The sequence below is a fragment of the Arvicanthis niloticus genome, chromosome 21 (assembly GCF_011762505.2).
Source record: "Arvicanthis niloticus isolate mArvNil1 chromosome 21, mArvNil1.pat.X, whole genome shotgun sequence".
NCBI classification, from domain to species: Eukaryota; Metazoa; Chordata; class Mammalia; order Rodentia; family Muridae; genus Arvicanthis; species Arvicanthis niloticus.
In genome coordinates this window covers 35,295,325-35,315,730 of record NC_047678.1, presented here as the reverse complement: position 1 = coordinate 35,315,730, position 20,406 = coordinate 35,295,325, and the positions used below count along the sequence as shown (strand labels likewise).

Sequence of the window (20,406 nt, the reverse complement as noted above, 5' to 3'; positions counted from 1 at the left end):
GGCCGACCTGGCTTTATTGCTCTTCACCAGGAGCTCGTGTTTGGAGGTCAGCCAGGTGGAGAGAGGCTATTCTGCTGTGGCACTCTGACTTCAGCTGGCCCCAGCGTGACATGGGAGCCACTGACCACAGCTCCCTCTGGGATTGGTCTCATTGTCTCTCTCATCCTTGCCTGCTGAGCTCAGGCAGGTTTTTAAATAACACCGTTCTCGTTAAATCCGCACATACACTTGAGTGGGGTTTTGGTTTGGTTTTTGGCCTTCTGAGGCACTCTTGTGTAGCCGGGGCTGGCCTCGAACTTGCTGTGTGGCCAAAGATAACCTTGGACTCCTGGACCTCTGCCTTAGCATCGTGGTATCCAGGATGAAAGAGAGGCTGAGAGAGAAAAGTAGCGAGTTTGAGGCCAGCATGGACTACATGGTGACTTCCAGGATAGCCTGGGCAGTAAAGGGCAATCCTATCTCAAAAAGCAGTAATAAGAGCAACAGTAGAGCAGCTGAGACGGGTCAGTGGCTAAAGGCATCTTCACACAAGCCTGATGACCTCAATTTGATCCCCAGGCCCTACATAGAGAAGGAGAGAGCTAAGCTGCCCTCTGACATCCACATGCATGCTGCATGCATGCCCGTACACACACACCCCAATACCAATAAAGCAATAAAATTAAGACATAATTTTTAAAATTTAGAAATAATTGATTAACAGGACATGTCAGGGTCCTTCTAGAAAGAGTAGGGGTGAAAATGGTGGTACCTCATGGCAGTGTGTATTTTGAAGGGGCAAAGGTACAGACTGATGGAATTTCTGCAGGTGTTATCTGTCTCCCCACTTTGTTGCAGGTCGCTGTCCCAAATCTCAGTGAAGCTGTGCAGGATGCCGACCTGCTGGTGTTCGTCATCCCCCACCAGTTCATTCACAAGATCTGTGACGAGATCACAGGCAGGGTGCCCAAGAAGGCCCTGGGGATCACCCTCATCAAGGTCAGTACACATGCAGAGTGGTCTAGGCAGGTCCCTGGACCGTGGTTCCTCCTGAGTTCATGCCCTCTTTCCTCTGCTTGAGAAGGTGTATCAGGCACCTTCCTCACCAGCCATGACTAAACACCTGACAGAAAACAACATCAGTGGGAAGAGGTTTATTTTGCCTCACTGTTTGAGATGAGATGGTCCATTATGGCCAGGGAGACCAGCCATGCCTGGCTGTGGGCAGCTGCCTGGAGGCAGCAGCATAAGTAGCTGCTGGCTGACAGACCATGAGGCAGAGACTGAAATCCGGCATCGTCTGGCTTGCTGCGTTTTTATTGTTTCGCTTTGTGCTGTGGTGTTGGGGCTGATCACCTTGTGCACGCCTGGCAAGCACTGAGCGCAGAGCTATATTCCTGGCCTTTTTCTTTCTTATTCAGTCTGGGGCTCTGGCCCAGGAGATGGTGCCACTGTTTTCAGGACAGGTCCTTTCTCTCTTAGTTAATCTTCTCCGACACTCAGGTGGGCATTACCAGTGACTACTCCAATCAAGGTGACAGTTGAAATTAACCATCCACGGTGGGTGAGATGGTTGGTACCATGCCTGGAAAGGATGCGGGGTTTGTTTTTTTTTTTTTTTTTTACTCATTTTCATCTCCAACTGAAAGGTCTCTTCCCTTCACTTAATTGATTTTCTAGGCATTCTTATAGGTATATGTTTTCTTCATCTAGACTTCCAAAAACAAGTCCACACACAAACTTTACCACACGGCTAGTGGTGGGGTCTGTCATAATAATGAATTCTGAACACTTCGTTTTGGAAGAGCATGCATCAGGGAACAGAGAAGGGTCAACATACATGCGTCCATGTATGTGAGTTTCTAACGTGGTTAGGTGGCGCCCACCAGAACAGTGTAGACGAGCACTGGAGTGCCATCTATCAACTTTCAAAGATGGATACACTGGCATCACATGATGGTGGGACAGTTGCATGTGATAAAATGATCAAGAGTCGAGGGATGTACTGGAGAGGTGGCTCAGTGGCTACACAGGTTCTTTCCTAGCTCCTGCCTTTAACTCCAATTCCTGGGGGGACCTGATGCCCTCTTCTGGCCTTCTTGGGAACTGCACACACATGGTGGACAAACATACCCACAGGCAAAGCACTTATGTAATAAATAAAAATTAATTTAATAAAAGAAAAATGTGTGAGGCAGTGAATACATTCAGGAAGGCTGTTCTGTCAGATGGGAAAATGGTGTGGAGAAGAAGAGGAACATGGAGAGAGGACTCCCCCTCACACACCTTACAGGAGGAGCCAATGCAGTGATTAGCCAAGATTTATTTTAGTATGTGTGCAGTGTGGTGGTGGTGAGTGTGTGTGTGTGTCACAGATCTATCTCCTCAGCCCTAGAGAAAAGAATCTTTGTCACATTCTGAATGAGCCAGCTGGTGTGGCACCAGCTTATAGTGGGCTCCATGCTTTATGCAGCCAGAGCCAAATGACAGCATAGCTGTCCCTCCTCACAGATGCCAACCACTATTCACTGCCAATAATGGACAAAACTAAACTAGGGTCTTGGTGCCTGAAGCTGACTTTGGGGGTCGCTTATGATAGCAATTGTGACCGCCCCACCATCCCAGTACCTGCTCCTTATCAGTGGGAGCCACCAAAAGCCCTGGAAGTTGCCACTGGGCCTATGTGCTCTCAGGGCCTTCCAGGCCAGAGCTCCTATTCTGCAAAGTAACCGTAACAGTCTTGGGGGGGGGGGTCTCTGCAAACACCATGGCCACCTGAGTAAGGCAGTCTGGTTCAGTAGGACTCAGTGGCTGGTGATGGTTCAAACTTCGAGAGTCTGACCCCAAGTGGTTTATTTTCAGCATACTTAAGCACAACACAATTTGGTGGGGAGAAAAAAACAGAAAACCTCCCTGGTGATAATGAACTCAATCCCATGTGCACAACAAAGCCTAAGACTTGACTGTCAAAACTTTTTGTAAAGCACCTGTGACATCTTCTATAAAGATGGGTTCTATAGATTGAGAAAAACAAGCATGGTAAGGCTGTGGGAGAGGCTCTGGTGTTTCACCACAGACATTACAAAGGTCGCCAGGCTAATAACCACATCTGTTCCCAGCCTTCTGGATGGAAACAGGTTATATGTCTCTCCCACCTGGTCTCCCTGGTGTTTATCAGTGAGCTCAAGCACCTCTGTGCCCCTCCCCCACGTCATCTTACCCAAAACAAGTTGTTTCTTCTGTCCTCTGGTGCTTGATGGGGAATCTCACTCTGTAGCCCAGGCTGACTTCCAACTTTCTGTGTGGCCAAGGCTGGCCTTGAACTCCACGCAGTCCTCCTGGATTACAGGTATGGTGGGATCACAGACTCGAGCCACCATGTCCAGCTGAGATTACTTAAAGAACAACTGTCTCTTCCTCTTGTATTTGCAAGTCCCCCCCTGACCCGTCTGAATCCTTCTAGGGCATAGATGAGGGCCCCGACGGGCTGAAGCTCATCTCCGACATCATCCGAGAGAAGATGGGAATTGATATCAGCGTGCTGATGGGGGCCAACATCGCCAGTGAGGTTGCTGCAGAGAAGTTCTGTGAGACCACCATTGGTGAGACTGCAGAGGGCCCCGGAGTGCTGGGTTCTTAGGGGGTGCCGTTCCTGCCCCCACGTGGTTCTTCCCTGCTCTGGCTGGGGGCCACACATGGCCTACCTATAAGGTAGCAGAGTCCGGAGGATAGAGAATTCAAGGCCAGCCTTGGCTACATGGGGCGCTGGGGAGATGGTTCAGTAGGTGTGGTGTCTGCATGAGGACCTGAGTTCAGATCCCTAGATCCCATGAAAAAGCTGGCGAAGCATCGGTTGCCTGTAATCCCAGTGGTGGGAGGTGGCGACTGGAGGATGCCAAGGGTTTGCTGGACAACGAGCCTACCAGTCAGTGAGCTGCGGGTTCCATGAGAGACCCTGCTTCTAAAAACACTGGAGATGCTGGAGAGATGGCTCAGCACTTGTCCTTGTAAAAGAGCCAGGTTTAATTCTCAGCATCTATATGGAGGTTCAGAAATGCCTGTAACTTCAATTCCAGGGGATCCAATGCCCTTTACTGGCCTCCATGGACACTAGGTACATACATGGTACACAGACAGGCATAAGCAAAATGCCCGCATACATTTATAAATAAAGAAAACAAATGTAAAAATAATAAGATGAAGAGTTACTGAGGAAGACACCCAGTATTGACTTCACAGATTCATTGTATCTATATGTACGTGGAGAGTGGAGACATTGCGTATATACGTAATGCAGCTGCCCCTACAAGCCAGAGATGCAGGATAACTCTGGAGCTGGATTTAGGGGCAGTTTTAAACCACCTGACATGGCTCTCAGGAACTGAACTCAGTCCTCAGTAAGTGTTCAACCACTAGGCCATGCTTTCAGCTCTCGTTATTATTTGACGATGCTGGGCCTTGGGCATGCTAAGTGCTCTACCACTGAGCCACATCCCCACCTCCTGCTCTCCAGAGTTGATGACACTAAGGACCAGCTGCTGTTCATCTGTAAAGTCGGAAGTCTGTCTCTGGAGGGGAAAGTCGGCATAATTTAGAGCACCAGATGGAAATGCTGTCCTCGCGAATCTGCTGCCCCCTTGTGGCGAACGTGCCTTTCGTGCTCCTGATTTTTACAAAACTGGTGTTAGGTCATAGTACTCTCTTAAAGCAAATATAATTCCATATTCATTCACAGAAGTCCTACAAGGGCCTCACACATAGATATCTACCATTGTTCCTGACGTATATGTGATATAAAAAATAATAAGGAAGGGAGGTTGGTATCTGTGACCACCTCCACACACACAAGTAAGCACCTTGCACAGACAGCACACACACATTCGTATACACTCTTTCCTGTGAGCGCACGCTCTCGCACGCACACACACAGCAAACATCAGCCGACTTCGTAATTATGGAACCCAAGTCCTGTTCCCACCAAGACTGTTTTCTTTCTGATTCTTACTTAACTTTTCAGCCATTCTGGGAGGGCCAAGTGTTTTTTTTCTCAGGAGGGAGCTGGAGGAGGTTAAATCAAAGATCTACAAACTTGGCTGCTATCCGAATCACCTGGGGAGCCTCAAAAACTAGCCACGCTGTTCCACTCCAGAGCTGTGATTTAATAGGTCTGGGCTATGGCCTGGTTTGAGTGTTTAAAGCTCCCGGGTGGCAGCATGTGCAGGCAATGGTGGGAACAGCTGGCCTCCCACCTGGAGACAGGCAGAGCCTGGGGCTGGAGTCCCCAGGGGCTTTCTGGTGTCCTGATAGTTGCTGTTGGCTGGTGGGAAGGATTTATCTAGAAAATCTTAAAGTTCCGAGGTTAGAACCCAGGGTGGGGTTCACCTAACCCACCTGCACCCCATCGGCCACAGCAGATTTCACGTCAGGCATTATGGGTAAGGCTTTGCTTTGCTCTTTCTTGCTATTGTTGTGTCTGGTATCTCTGAAAGTAGTTTCCCCGTGTAGTCCAGGCTAACCTAGAGCTTGGGACTCTTGTCTCAGCCTCACAGATACTGTGGTTACATGCAACATGCATCACCAGCACTGATTTCTTCTGGTCTGGTTGCTGTGAACAGACACCATGACCAAGGCAACTCTTAGAAAAGACAACATTTAATTGGGGCTGGCTTACAGGTTCAGAGGTTCAGTCCGCTATTATCAAGGTAGGAGCATGGCATCCAGGTGGGCATGATGCAGGAGGAGCTGGGCTTCATCTGAAGGCTGCTAGCAGAATACTGGCTTGCAGGCAGCTAGGATGAGGGTCTGAAAGCCCACACCCACAGTGACACACCTACTCCAATAGGGCCACAGTGCCACTCCCTGGGCCAAGCATACTCAAACCATCACATCTGGCTTATTTCATTTTTTGAGACAGAGTCTCGCTATATAGATCAGGCTGGCCTCCAATTCATAGGGGTCTGCCTGCCTCTGCCTCCAGGCTGCTGGGATTAAAGGCGTGTCATCATACCTGGCTACTTCTACTGTTTAATCAAAGGTATCCAAATCACACACAAAAAGAATAAAAGTAGCTGAGTGTATGAAAGCCAGCATACCCCAGCCTGCTGCAGAGGAGGGGACATGGCTGTGGACAACACAAGTCTATAGCATCTTCGGACAGCACACTCGAAAACACGTGGATCTTACATTCCGTTTCCTTTTAAATGTTTATTAAACCTTTTCATGTTTAATAAATTTAAAATGTACGGCTTAATTTTCTTTTTGTTTTTCAAAATTAACTACTATTGTGTAGAGTTGCGCCAAGCACAAGTGTTGAGGCCAGAGAGCAACTCTGAGGCGCTGGTTCTCTCCACATACTCATGGGTTCTGTTTCTGCTATCTGAACTGAGGTTGAGGTTTACCCTATAATAATCACACCTCTGTTAAAGATTCCACAAGGCTGACTGACTTGATTGAAGTCTGTGGAGAGTTGGGGTTACAGGTCCCAATTATCTTGGTCTATCTTTATAGCTGAGCACTAGCCACCTGTGTGTCTGCTCTAACGTCCTGTGACTACCAGGTGGAACCTTTTGAAATGCACCCACTTAACAAACCGCTGGTGTCTACCAGCCCCAAAGCCAGGTGGCACCCAGAACCTGTAACGAAGCCTTTCCTCACTGTTGTAACCCCTCCGGGTGCCCCCACCGGTGTATTGGAACCTCTGGTGTAGAAGTGGACGCAGGGGACATTACTGATCTTTTGCTCTCCTACAGGCAGCAAAGTGATCCAGAACGGCCTCCTCTTCAAGGAGCTCCTGCAGACACCCAACTTCAGAATCACGGTGGTAGACGATGCGGACACCGTGGAGCTTTGCGGTGCTCTTAAGGTATCACACCCAGGGGAGGAGGTACTGAGGCTAGACCAATGTTAGCAGTCTGACGTAGGAGAGTGGGCTCTGTGTTCCAACTGCCTGGTGTGTGTTGGTTAAGGTGTGTGTGCAGACGTCAAAGGCCCATCTCCAGGGTATGCCTTTGACTTCCACTTTGAGATAGGGTCCCTTGGTCGATCACCCTCAGGTACACCAGGCTAGCCTGCAGCCTTCTGGGATTCTTTTTCATCACCCCTCTCCTGGTTATGGCTTTGTCCTGTTGTGTTCAGTTTGACCTGGGTTCTGGGGTTAAGTTCAGTTGTCAGGCTTGCATGACAGGTGCTTTGCCACTGGGCCATCTTTGCAGCCACACTCTGTGCACTTGACATAGGCTCCTGAGGAAAAGAGCAAGCCTTGTTCTTGGGTGCCTGGTTGCCCCTTCCTAGGTGGAGGCTCTCTCTTATTTATAAATATCAGTGAATTGTGATTTTTTAAAAATTTGCTTTCAGATCATCCTTATTTGTGTGTGTGCTTTGCTTGCGTGTATATATGTGCACCACATGCGTGCTTGTTCCCCAGAGAGGTCAGAAGATAGCATCAGACCTTGAACAGGAGGTGAAGGAGAGATCGCCATGAGCAATGGGATGGACATAGGAGCTACAGGCGATAAAGCTAAGCCATGTAAAAATTCTGGGTAGTTCTTACCCACTGGCCACTTCCTGATTGGTTCTGGGGTAGCAGGGTGTTGAGGCCCACATTCTGCCTCAACACTTTTGTTGCTAAGTGCTCTGGTCAAGAGAGAGTGTGGCTCTTGGGGCAAGAATGGAGACAAGACAGGGTGTGATTCAGTCTCTTCTATTTTCTCAAGTCTCCCCTATTGAAGGGAATTCTGAGGTATTTATATACACAAGCAGGAGCACACAGGTGAAAACATTTTACCACGTGCACCATACAGCTGAGGTCACTAAACAGCAAAACAAGCTATGTGGGATAAACAATATATTTATCAGAGTGTGCTTCAGCTGTTATAGGCTTTTGACAACCAAGTCTTTCATCAGGGTATATGGTTCCAGATGGCTGCAAAGTTGATCTAGCCGCTTTCTACTAAAGTCGGCTCCCAACAGCAGGGGAGTGTCCAGCCTTTGAGGTAGCCAAGGCATGCATGTGAGTGTGCGCGATCGTGTGTGTGTGTGTGTGTGTGTGTGTGTGTGTGTGTGTGTGTGTGTGTGTGTCTGTCTGTCTGTCTGTCTGTCTGTCTGTGTGTCTGTGTCTGTGTGTCTTCTATTTGAGAATCCACGTAGCTCCTGGGTGGGTGTGTGCTGGTGCGGGATCCAAAGCAGCAGTGTAACACGAACTCACTGCTACAGTCGTGTGTGCTGGGAACTGAACCCGGGTCCTGTATTAGGGCAGCATCTCTTAGCACTTAGTCATCATCTCTTTAGCCCCAAATTGTAGTTTATTTGATAATTCTTCAGATTTTTGTTCTTATCCGTGTGTGTCAGTCTTGAGTATGGGCACATGTGTGCAGATGCTCACGGAAGCCAGGAGGCAGCACTGGGTCCTCTAGACCTAGTTTCAGGTGGTTGTGAGTCACCTGGAGCAGGTGCTGGGAGTCAAACTCAAGTCCACTGAGACATCTCTCCAGTCCCCATTTGATTTTTATGTGTATGTGTGTGTGCCCGAAAGCTTGCTTGTCTGTGTACCATATGTGTGCAGTGCCCTGGGAGGCCAGAAGAGGACATTGGACACCTTGAAACTAGAGTACAGAGGGTTGTGAGCTGCTTCACGTAGGCCAGGAATGGACCCTGGGTCCTCTGCAAAAGCAGCCAGCGCTCCGGACCCTGGGCTGTCCCTCTAGCTCTGCCTTGTTCTGGGAGATGAGGGCTTGGCAGCCTCTGTGTTTGGCTTCTCTGACTCTCATCTATGCTTTCTCCTTCCTCATCCAGGTGTTATCTTGAGTGGAAATCTGTTTCCTCCCCCCCCCCCCCCCCCCCCGTTCCTTTTTATGTGGAATTGTTGTCTCCCGCTGATGAGGTTTCTTCAAAGAACAGTTTATCTTTGTTCCCCAGGGTGAAAAGAAGCAGTTTCGATTGGCCAGTGACCAGGGATTGTCAGGAGACAAATCACAACAAATTGAATTACTTGGTCAATCCGCCTCTAGCCCCAACTGTGCAAAAGGCAGCTTGTATCTACCAAGGAGAACTATGTCCTGTCAGGGGGGTAGATCTGAGGATTCAGTAAGGAGAGAAACAAGGAAACAGACCAATGGAGAAAAGTTGATCCAGATTACTTAGGGGGTCACTGGTTTTGGGGGGTTTGTTGGTTTATTGGTTGATTGGTTGAGATCGGACATCAAGTAGCCCTGTCTGTTCTCCAACTCAATATGTAGCTGAGGATGGTGTGATATTCTGATCCTCCTGCCTCTGCCTTCTAAGTACTAGAATTACAGGCGTGTGCCATCTTGTCTGCTTCATGTGGTGCTGGGCCCAAACCCAGTCTTCATGCCTGCCAGGCAAACACTCTACTCACTGAGCCACACCCCCAGCCTCCTTCCCTTTGCTGAATACAGGGCCTTGCACAAATCTAAGGCAGACACTCTGCCACTGAGATACACCCCCAGCCTTTTAGGGTTTATTTTGAAATAGCATCCAACTAAAGTGCCCAGAGTGGCTTTCAACTTTTTATGTAGCCTACACTGACCGAAGCTGCCTAGCACTTTCTGTCAGGATGGACTTCTGTTTCTGGGAGAAGCTTTGGGATCTGATGCTTTTCCTGATGGTCAGTCTGATGTTGCCGCACTTGCTGAATGGCCCCATTCCAGTAAGACTGGTCTCTGGGGTCTCATGTAGAGGTGTGACCCAAAGCAGTGTCCCCTCACTATCTTAATTAAGGATAGGTCACAGGAAATGTTTCTGTACTTGTCCCTCTCCTGAGGGAGGAAGCTGGCTACAAGAGCTACTCCCATGACCTCTCTTCCCAGGAGTCAGGATTGATTGACCCTGAGTATTTGGGGGCGCAAAATGGACGATGGGCCAGTAAGATGGCTCTGGGTAAAGCCGCCTCCCACCAAGTCTGGTGTCCTCAGTCCCTGTGATCCATGGGGTGGAACTCTTAGTGACCCTCTGACCTGCACACATCCTGTAGTATGCACGCACACTAAATATATACACACTACATAAATAAATGTCATGTTTTGTTGTTTGTATTTTTTTGAGGCAAGGTTTCTCAATGTAGCCCTGGCTGTCCCAGAGATCTGCCTCCAGAGTACTGGGATTAAAGTTGTATGCCACCACATCTGGCTTTAATAAAGTTAATTTTTTAAAAGGAGGAGGGGTTGGTAGTGATGTAGAGTTCCTTTGGTAAAATGCTTGCTCAGCATGCAGGAAGCCCTGGGTTCAATCCCCAGCAAGACATGACGGAGCACAGTTGCCATTCAGCACTGGACAGGCGGAAGCAGGAAGATCAGAGGATCAGAAGTTCAAGGTCATCCTTGGCTACATAGGGAGTGAGAAGCCAGTCTTCCCCCCCACCCCCACCTCCTTGACTTCTCAGTGTGAATTCCCTGTTTAATCCAAAACTGCTTCTGGAGTTGGGGCAGCTGGGAAGGGAGCCAGGCAGCTGACATCCGACGGCCTGTTTCCAGTGAGGTTTGCTAAGGAAACAGGGACAGGAAGAGGAGTACCTGACCCCTGTTCCTCAGGAAGTCTACATCTTCTAGTCAGAATTAAAAGCCGGCTTTTAGCTTTAACACTGTGCCGTCACAAAATACAATGCACATTTAAAAACTTCGAACCAGCTAAAGACTTTGGCTGCCAGGCGTCATGTATCTGCATCTCTGTGCGTGGGGGACCCTGTTCCAGCTCTGTGCTGGCAGGCCTCTTCCCACAGTCAACATGGTCCTGGCTTTGGCATCATGTTGGGTGAGATTTTTATGGCTTTTAATAGTCATCTATTAAAGTAATAACTGCTCAACAGCAGGGGACGTCGTGAGCGCCTAATTGCCCAGTATTAGCCATGAGCTGCACAAAGCTGTTTGGAAGCAACTGGATATTTTGGGTTACCAGTGGGGAGATGGTGTGAAATCCCACTCTAGAATGAAAGGTGCTGGGTGAGAGGATTCTGGTTGGATGGTTCCAGAAAGGAGTTGGTGTGCCCCTGGCAGGGCCTGTGGTTGGATTTGTGCCTGTGGCAGGACAGAATGTGTGAGAAAGGCAGGCAGAGGCAGAGCAGGTACGGAGGGCCCCTCGTTATCCTTCCCTGGGGCTATCCATCATTCCCTGAGCCTGAATCAGGACTGGAGATTTCAAAAACTGAGATATGGGGCCTTTTCACTGTTGAGTCTGGCCATGGTATCCCATCCCACAAATAAGGAGATAGGAATCCAGATTAAGTGACCCAGGTGTCCTTTCTTTGTCCCCACCTCTGCTTCACAGTCCTGGGTGGATGCCCCTCCTCCTGGTGTTCACCCTGTCCCTTTGGCAGTTTCTATTTTCCTGTGAGAGGAAGAGTAGAAGAATTGAGCCCTGTCACTATCCTGTCACCTGGCTCAAGGCACCGTTGAAGACATTCCTGCTCCAGGTGGAAGGCTACTTCTGGGCCCTGCTGGGACCTGGGAGAAGCGTTTAACTCACCTATCTTCCCCAAACCACAGCAGTTTTAGCTGTGGCTAGTTTACAGCAGATCTGCCTGAACTGGGGGATAATGACTTTCTATTCAAACGTGCTCTACCTGGATTCCTGTTTTTACTTTAAGGTCCTATCAGAAGAGAGTTCATTTGCCCACGCCCCCGGTGGGGAAGTTAGTAACATGGTTGCTTTGAGGTAGTCCAGACCCAGGGTCCTGAGAAGGAATCCCAGCTCTGCCCGCCACTGCCCTCTTGCTTGTCTGCCTTTTCTCCTCGTGCTCACCTGGAAGCGCCAGGCCAGAGCTTGAGGCCTGTTCCTGCTGCCCTGCTTAGCTGGTGACAGAGAACTCCTGCCAAATCTTTGTGGTTGAGCAGCTCTTACCGTGAGAAAGCCCTTGCCTGGACTCTGAGGAAGCTTCTCTGTGTCTTTTGCTCACTGGGCCTATAGGCATGGTGTTTCCCTGGCCAGCTGCTCACTGCTTCCTTCTCCTTCACTGTGCATGATAAAGGGGCTGTCATGTGAGACTCTGTGAGGTGCAAATTTATTTTTCGTTTTTTGTAGCAGGGCAGCTACTGGGCAAGACCTCTAGCACTGACTTGGGTTAGCTGTTCCTCTCGGCATTGTTCTTCTCCGCCTGCCCTTTGTCCCCCACTGTCCCTTAGAAGCCAGGGAGGCATGTCCCCATGACACAGAAGTGCAAGGGTGTGAGGAAGCCTCTATAACCTAGACATTGGATCAGTGACCCATGGGGCACATGCACGCACACGCACACACACACATATCATGTCTGTGGGTACAGCCTCAGGGTGAGTCTGCTTCTTCCTTCTCTCAACCAGGGGAGGAGGGTAAGCCCAGGCTTCAGAGTCGTGACTGCAGAGGATCTGGTGGAGCCCCACCTTCATCTGCAGGAACCCCTGAAGCAGGAAAGAGCCTGTTCTCCCCATTCAGTCATGGACAATTCCTAGGATTGGTTTACCATGGCATCATCCAAGAGATAGCAGAGAGGTTCAAAATCCCAATTATTTAGCCACAAATCCCCTGTAAGCCTCCGTTCATTGACACGACTTCAAGAGAACCATTGGCCTGCTCATCCAAGCTGAACTTGACCAGGAGGCACCATTGCATTGGGTGGGACAGATATGGAACATCAGGGTGTCCCAGCTTAGCATCCTGAGCACGGGTCTAACCTTGGTCTTCCTAGACTCTTTAGCCAGTTCCCTGATACAGGTCTTGACCTGCAAGCAGAATGTAGCACCTTCGTTGAGGTTTGGTTCTTGCTATGTTTTTTAATGCTGAATGCTGGCCCCCAAGGCCTGGTTGCTCCCAGGGACAAGAGACTCTGAATGCACAATGTGACCTTGCTCCTTAATTTAAAACTATTGGCTAGATGAAGATGTCGGCAGCCAATAGTTGGGCAGAAGAGACGTGGGTGGGGTTTTGGGTTCCCAGGCTTGGGGTTCTAAGAGCCAAGAAGAGAAAGAAGCTGCCATGGGGTAGGTGAATCATGAAAACATGGCCATGAGGGGTGGCCTAGAAGGAACATGGCAAATTCTAAAATGGGGTTATTGGGGGAGGGGGATAGATTCTCATAGCACAGAGGGTGGATATCTGCACAGCTCTAGTGTTGAATATGGCTTTTATAAAAATAAAAGTTGTATTTTGGGGGGTGGGTCTGGGAACTGAAGAGACAAAGGAGGGGTAGAAACTTCAGATTGAGATTAAATGTTTGCTACACCCCTTGTCTTTGACCCCACTGTTCAGACAGCATCATTTGAGGTATCCTCCAGAAGAATCCAACAGGCTGTTGGACCTTCAGAAAGAAGGGGACTGTCATTTGCACATATTTTCTTGTCCCTGTTATAACTGGCAAGCATTTTCCACAAGGATAGAAAGTGCCTTGGGTCTGTGGCCTACAAAGGCCGTCTCAGTCATTCAGCCTGCGATACTTGAGTCATCTGCCATCAGTAGGTGGTGTGGACTGGGTCCCTTAGAATGTGACTGACAGACACAAGCCTTAGGTTGGTATCCTCTATCCCAGCTTATCGATACCCTGTGGAAAAGGAGTTACCTATCTGATTTGTCCGTGCTTAGGAGAGTGGACGCAATGCACAGAGCAGGTGCCCCGTGCATATTCATTTTTGGAGATATTTAAATAAAACAAGTGGCTGAGACTGATTGTATGTATGCTTACCTCACGGCCCTGCAAGCCAGCTCCTAGAGCATGCCCAAGAGAATTGCCCACACGACAGACACCAACCAGAGGCTCACAGTGACCTACTAGCTGCTGTAGTATTCCGATTTACACTCCTTCCTGTCACTTTGCACTGACTGGGTGACTCTCAGTGTGGGTATGATGTGCTGGTGGTGCTTGTAGGGCGGTGGGGTGGGGGGCACGGGGTGGTGCTGGTACTTGTTTGGGGTGAGGTTTGTAGCTCTGACAGAACTAGAACTCACTGTGTAGACCAAGCTGGCCTCAGACTTGCAGCAATCCATCTGTCTCTGCCTTCTGAATTCTAGAATTAAAGGTGTTGGCACCAAGCCCAGCCTAGCACACAGTTTGTCCAGAGAGAGTGCACCCCAGGGGTGCTGTCAGCTGACCTGACTCTCAGGCTGGTGCTCCTTACAAAAGCTGCTCACAGTTCTGGCCCTTTCGGGGCTGCATGTGCTCTGGTGTCAGCTCCTGCTTTGTGGTCTCTGCAGAACATTGTTGCAGTGGGAGCTGGCTTCTGCGACGGCCTCCGCTGTGGGGACAACACCAAGGCAGCCGTCATCCGCCTGGGCCTCATGGAAATGATTGCTTTCGCCAAGATCTTCTGTAAGGGCCAGGTGTCCACGGCCACCTTCTTGGAGAGCTGCGGGGTGGCTGACCTCATCACCACCTGCTACGGAGGGCGGAACCGCAGGGTGGCAGAGGCCTTCGCCAGGACCGGGAAGGTACCCTGAACCCCAGCCTGCTCTACTTGATACTGAAACTCTCTTCATCTGAGACCTCAGACTGGGGGGAATGAGGCCTGACCCCGCATCAATTTCCTATAATGTTGATACCCGTTCTGTCTGCCCTGGCTGTGCCCACCTGACTGCTCTGTCCCTTAAATGCCCTTATCTTTCTTTTAATAAGTTAGCATACAAAGTAACAGGCTTGCAATAGCATTTTCATAATACTTAATTTAGGCTGGTTCTCCCCCCTCCCCCGCCAGTTCTTCTGCCTCTCAGCTTCCCTCTCCCCACCCCCTCTCTCATTGCACCCTTCTATTGCTAGAATTCCCCCTCCATCTTTATATCACATGCCTTCTCCCTCTGCCCTTCTCTGGGGCCCCTTTCTGGTCTCTGGCCTCTTCCCACACCACCCCAGCATAAATACACAGACATGAAAACTAGGCACTAGGAGGCTGGGGAGATGGCTCAGCCACACAAACGTGAGGACCACCATGTTGGATTAGATCACCAGCACCCATATAAAAGAACTGGGTGCAGTCATATGAACCTGTAGTGTCAGTGCTGGGAAGGGTGAGACTGAAGGATGCCCTGCAGCTTCCTGGTCAGTGAGCCTAGTTAAGTTAGTGAGCTTTGGGTTCAGGGAGGATGGTGACAGAGAAGACACGTGGCATCAACCTCTGACCTCTCCATGCATGCATACCATATGGGCAGAGACATGCACACACGTACACGCAGGCAGACATACACATATACATGCATGCACACATGCAGATACACACGTACACAGGAGGGAAGAGCCTCAGATGAGAGATCACTCACTCTTTGTCTTTCTGAGCCCAAGTAACTTCATTTACCCTGACATTTTCCAGTCCCATTTGCCTGTGTCATGGTTTCGTGTTTCCTCACGAATATCCTTTCCTTGACTGGAGCCCGGACATCAATCATCTCAGCTCTCCTCCACCTCTCTCAGAAGGAACAACTCTCAAGAGGATGCTTTTTCTTTGTCCTTTGCTTCTCAGACCATCGAGGAGCTGGAGAAGGAGCTACTGAATGGGCAGAAGCTCCAGGGCCCTCAGACGTCGGCGGAGGTGTACCGAATCCTCAAGCAGAAGGGGCTGCTGGACAAGTGAGTCCCCTGCTGTCCGGTTTTCTGGTCCTTGGGCAGTCGCAGTGGGCGGATGAGGGGAGCTGCCCGGCCAGGGTACTTAGGACATGACAGGATCTGTTTAGTGATATGGACATCTCTGGCGGGAAATACACAAAACCAATACACAAAACCGAGTTCAACTTCATTGAGAAGAGCTTGATTCTATAGATGAAGTATGCTATAGAATATGAAATTTTAGTTGACCATGTCCAACATTTTCATGTTGTGACATGATCTTGTCGTCTACAAGGTTCATGCTTGCAATTCAGTAACAACAACAAAAAAAGCTTCAATGTCTTAAGTCCAGGAATGTCCTGTAGACACACCTGCTAGGTTCTAGTTTGTTCTGGTTGGTTCTTTGTGGTTGCTTTGCTTTTGAAAAAGGGCCTCAGGACATAACCCTGGCCTGATACTCACTATATAGACCAGGGTGGCCTTGAATTTACAGAAATCTGAGTGCTTCTGCCTCCCAACTGTTAGGATTTAAAGTGTGTGCCACCACACCCAGCTACTTTTGGTTCTTATGAAGAGATATCAAGTGTCAGCTGGGTGTGGTGGTTCATGCCTGGAATTCCAGCATTGGGGAAACTGAGTCAGGAGGATTGCTACAAGTTTGAGGCTAGGTTAGGCACAAAGAGAGTTCAAAGTCAACCTTAGCTATATAGTAAAACCATGTATTTTTAAAAGGGCAAGGAGGATGGTCTATGCATGGTAACACTTGTCTTAAACCTTAGCACTCATCAGACTGAGCTGGGAGGATCAGGAGTCTGCTGCCAGAATTTGAAGCTAGCATAGGAAGTTCAGGATCCTGGTGCAGCCCTGAGCCTTTCTCAGCATGACTGATCTTTAAGCACAAAAACCAGTTCCTGGGTTGATACGCCTCCATTAGCAAGAAAAATTAGCCAGAAGTGCAATTACATAAGCCAAAAGGCAAGGTTAATATATTTGGGGACTTTGTCAGAACTATGGACTTTGAAGGATTGGGTCTTTGTTCTTGTTTTGGCAGGTTAGACTGTGGGCTGGCCTGAATGATACTTCAATCATGGCATTGGTTATGCTACTGTCTGTGGGCCTGTTACAACATAGGCAGGCACACACGCATGCATGCACAGACAAACACACTCTAAGAGGCACGGTGCACAAATTAACATGTTCTTCCCACTTCCCACTCCTCCAGGTTTCCCCTCTTCACTGCAGTGTATCAGATCTGCTATGAAGGCAAGCCTGTCACGCAGATGCTGTCCTGCCTGCAGAGCCACCCGGAGCACATCTGAAGGAAGTCATGCAGCCATCAGGAACAGCTCTGCCTTGCCCACTGTAGGACCACCAGAAAACCAGGGGTTGGCAGCAATATCCTGCTGAACTGTACTCTGATTGGAACACATACAAATTGTTACAGCTTTGTCTCTGTGCCAGGAGAGGCACTTCCCCGGCCAAGATGTGTCGGGTAACAGCTACAGACACACACGCACATGAGTGAGTATATGTGTGAGTGAGTGTGTGTATGTGTGTGTGTGTGTACACAAGTGTGCACCTTTCTCATTCTGTGAGTGTTTCTCTGAACCCAAATCAGGTGTCTATTTTAATGATCACATTTTAAATTTCCGCTACAGGACTGCTTGTGAGAGTAGAACTAACTCAAGCTAAATTTTATGGCTGTGACTGGTTTATATACGAGTGAAGGGAGGAAGTGGTTTGTTTTGTCCTCTGAAACAGTTATCCAACATTTAAAAGGTCTGCATATATGTGCGTTTAAAGACCACCACACTTTACTTTAAACAGCAGCTCAGAGCCAGCAACATGAGCTCCTTAGATTGTGGATTGACAGCTTAACAATCAGGTGTTTTAATTAGATGCTCCACGTACACATTTCTTCTTGATACAGATACCACATTTCTCTCCTCTTCCCTCTTTACTCGCTGCTAGAATGGGCTTTTCTACAGACCCAGCAAGGCAGAGGAAGAAGATGTCCCTGCAATAGCTGACATTTCCTCCTGGGTACAATTTTATCATGCTCTTTGCTAGGTGGGACTTTCTACAGCTGTGTCTCTTCAGGCTCATGGAATCTTCAAGAGGGCCACTGTCACTTCTCATGCATGTAAGAAGCCATAGCTGTATTCGGTCACCCAGGGACATGGACAACCCTCCATCCCTCCAGGATGGGACCTGCTAGGATGTGCAAAGAGTCAGAAAGTCACCACTCCAAGTGATGTCCCCAATCCAGGGGACATCCAGCTGGGTGGTTCCCAGGTCTCAAAAATAGCCCCTGTGTTTCAACATTGCCTTCCATGCATCTTTGATGCTCACTACAGTTTGAGAGCCACTAGATTAGAGAAGTTACAGCCTTTGCCGAACAATGTTCTATAAGAGACAAGTGCCCTGGAGTCTCCTGGCTCTCCCAGGTGGACCCTGGAATGGCCAGGTGAGTTTGGCCATTCCAGTTGCCTGCCTCTTCACACTTTCCTAGAGGGGGGAGGGAGCCTGGATACTCGGAACCTGCTAAGCTAAAAAGTCCCAAACACATTAGACTGAGAGATTTTTACTAGAATATTAACCATTTCTAGAGAATACTGGTGACCCTTATGTTCCACGGAGAATCAAGATGACTAACTTCCTGTGAGAGTTTGTTCTATGTAACCTTGGCTGGCCTTGAACTTGTTACCTTCTTGCCTCTGTCTCCTGAGTGGCCTGGGTTTTGCAGTTTCTGACCTTTCTGAATCCCTGAGGAAATTTTCAGGAGACAGGGTCAGGCACAGACAAGTTGATGTCGACTTACTGAAACGCACACTATCTGGAGTGAGTGCTCTGGATGCTAGAATTAGAACACAGATGATTTTATCTTTATTTAAAAACCAGGCATCCCGAGGGGGTGGGAAGAGCATGTGGATGCCATTGTCCTGTGCTTTTAGCTTATGAGAGTTTCTACTTCCTCTCCCTCATCCTGGGTTTGTTAGTCCCTGCCCTTATCTACATCCCTTGTATAACTGAAAATGATTGTAAAATAAATTTTTATGGGAATTTTTAAAACTATCCAAGAAGACTTGGAACATTGTAAAGTCCCATACCCAACGCGCACAGCAGGATGAATATTTCCGTTTTCATAATGATGTCAATCAGTTTTTTTCTTGCCTCCTGGTAAGTCTGTTTTGTTTTTTTTTTTTTTTAAACTCTGTACATATGTAACAAAGAGTTACTTTTTAAGATATCCAAAGGGCTGAAAGCTACCGTGGTGTCTACAAAGTAGCACAGTGCAGAATTGTTAACCTTTGTGTTTTGCATCCTCAATTACATTCACCCTTCCTCTGGCCTTGTACTTCTGGGTCCTTCCTTCCCTCATGAATGACCCTTACTGACTGACATCCCCCTGAAGTCAGCTGATGTGCTTATCATAATCCAGTCATGATGGAAACAGGTCAATTTCTCATTTGCGCTCTGATGGCCGGAGGTGTTACTCTGCGTTAGCTATTTTTGTAACCTTGTAACCACCTGCTGATTGGTGTTTCTTGTGGTGATTGGATCAAGGACACCTAGATTAGAAACTTCACCTGTGAATGTAAAACTAAACTCTTGCCTTGTTACTCTCTCCACCTCAGTTTTGGACAAACCTCTGGAAATCCACCCCTGAGGCTAAGCCTGCCTTCTGGTGTTTTCACAGCTGGCCTAAGGAGGGTGCTGTGTGAGATTGCTGTGTCTAAACAGAATTGTTTCTCAGCCAGTTCTGACTGGCTGGCCTCCTACTTCCACATGTACTGTATTTGTTTACAGACTGTAGGTGGATGTATAGTGTAAAGGCTTGGTTTAATAAACACAACTTTCAAACCTGTACCATGGAGCCCACTTTTCTTTTCCTTTCTTGTCTTTATAAATTATTATTTTATGTTGGGGTATGCTGTGCCTTACCTAAGGCATTCTTTGATTGGCTTTAGTAAAAAATCAGATGGTCAGTTAGCCGGGCAGGAAGTAGAAGGTGGGACTTACTGGGAATGAGAAAGGAAATCTGGGAAGAAGAAGGAGGCATGAGAGGAGCTAGACATGACCATGGGACTTTGTGGTTGGATGGTGCTAGGTGGTTGGGTTAACTTAAATGAGCTAGTTGAGAGTCTGCCCAGCTAAGGGCTAAAGCGCTGAAATATTAAAAGGTCTCTGTGGTTATCTGGGGAATATTGGATAAGGAATAGCTGTCATTAATTTCCAGCATTAATAAATACAGAATTTTAATAATCATGTATTTTACATTACAACTTTATTGTTGGATGTATTTGGCCTGCATGTATGTATGTATACTATGAGTGTGCCTGGTGCCCACAGAGGCTAGAATGGATCCCTTGGAACTGGAGTTACAGATGGTTTCAAACCTAGGTCCTCTGGGAGAACAGCCAGTGCTCTTAATTGCTGAGCCATCTCTCTCTGATCTCTCTTTGGTCTTATGAGTCAGTGTTTCAGCTCAGGCTAGTCTCAAACTTGCTACAAGGCTGCAGGTGGCTTCCACCTGCTGATCCTCCTGTCTCTCCCTCCCAGGCAGTCAGGAGTACAGGCATTCACCTCCATGCCTGTCTCTCTTCTTTCTCCTCTTCCTCCTTTTCAGAAGCCAGCTTGCTCTCACTTCCATTGTGAGTTCTAAGGATTGAACTCAAGTTGTCAGGCTTAAGTCTTAGAGACTTCTCCATAGCCCCTTATTTTCCTTCCTTCCTCCCTCCCTCCCTCCCTCCTCTTCTCCTCCCCTCCTAATATAAGGTCTATGTAGACCAGGCTAGCCTCAAATAGAAACATGTACCCTCTGGCTCCCGAACACTTGAGTTACATGTTTGGTCCCTTTTTATTTATTTTTTAAATCCATTTAGGTCAGCTTCCCCCCCCCCCCCCCCCTGTGTTTC

The 20,406-nt window shown here is 48.4% G+C and overlaps 1 protein-coding gene across 1 annotated transcript in view; it reads left to right on the top strand.

Moving 5' to 3' along the window:
• Positions 1 to 19,357, top strand: part of Gpd1l (glycerol-3-phosphate dehydrogenase 1 like) — a 34,207-nt gene extending 14,850 nt beyond the window's left edge. Inside the window, exons 3-8 of the mRNA XM_034483852.1 lie at positions 838 to 978; positions 3,443 to 3,581; positions 6,729 to 6,841; positions 14,149 to 14,382; positions 15,405 to 15,511; positions 16,710 to 19,357. Coding sequence (XP_034339743.1) covers positions 838 to 978; positions 3,443 to 3,581; positions 6,729 to 6,841; positions 14,149 to 14,382; positions 15,405 to 15,511; positions 16,710 to 16,806 — 831 coding nt within the window. The 3' untranslated portion in view covers positions 16,807 to 19,357. The remainder of the gene's footprint in view (positions 1 to 837; positions 979 to 3,442; positions 3,582 to 6,728; positions 6,842 to 14,148; positions 14,383 to 15,404; positions 15,512 to 16,709) is intronic.
• Positions 19,358 to 20,406: the final 1,049 nt, after the last annotated feature.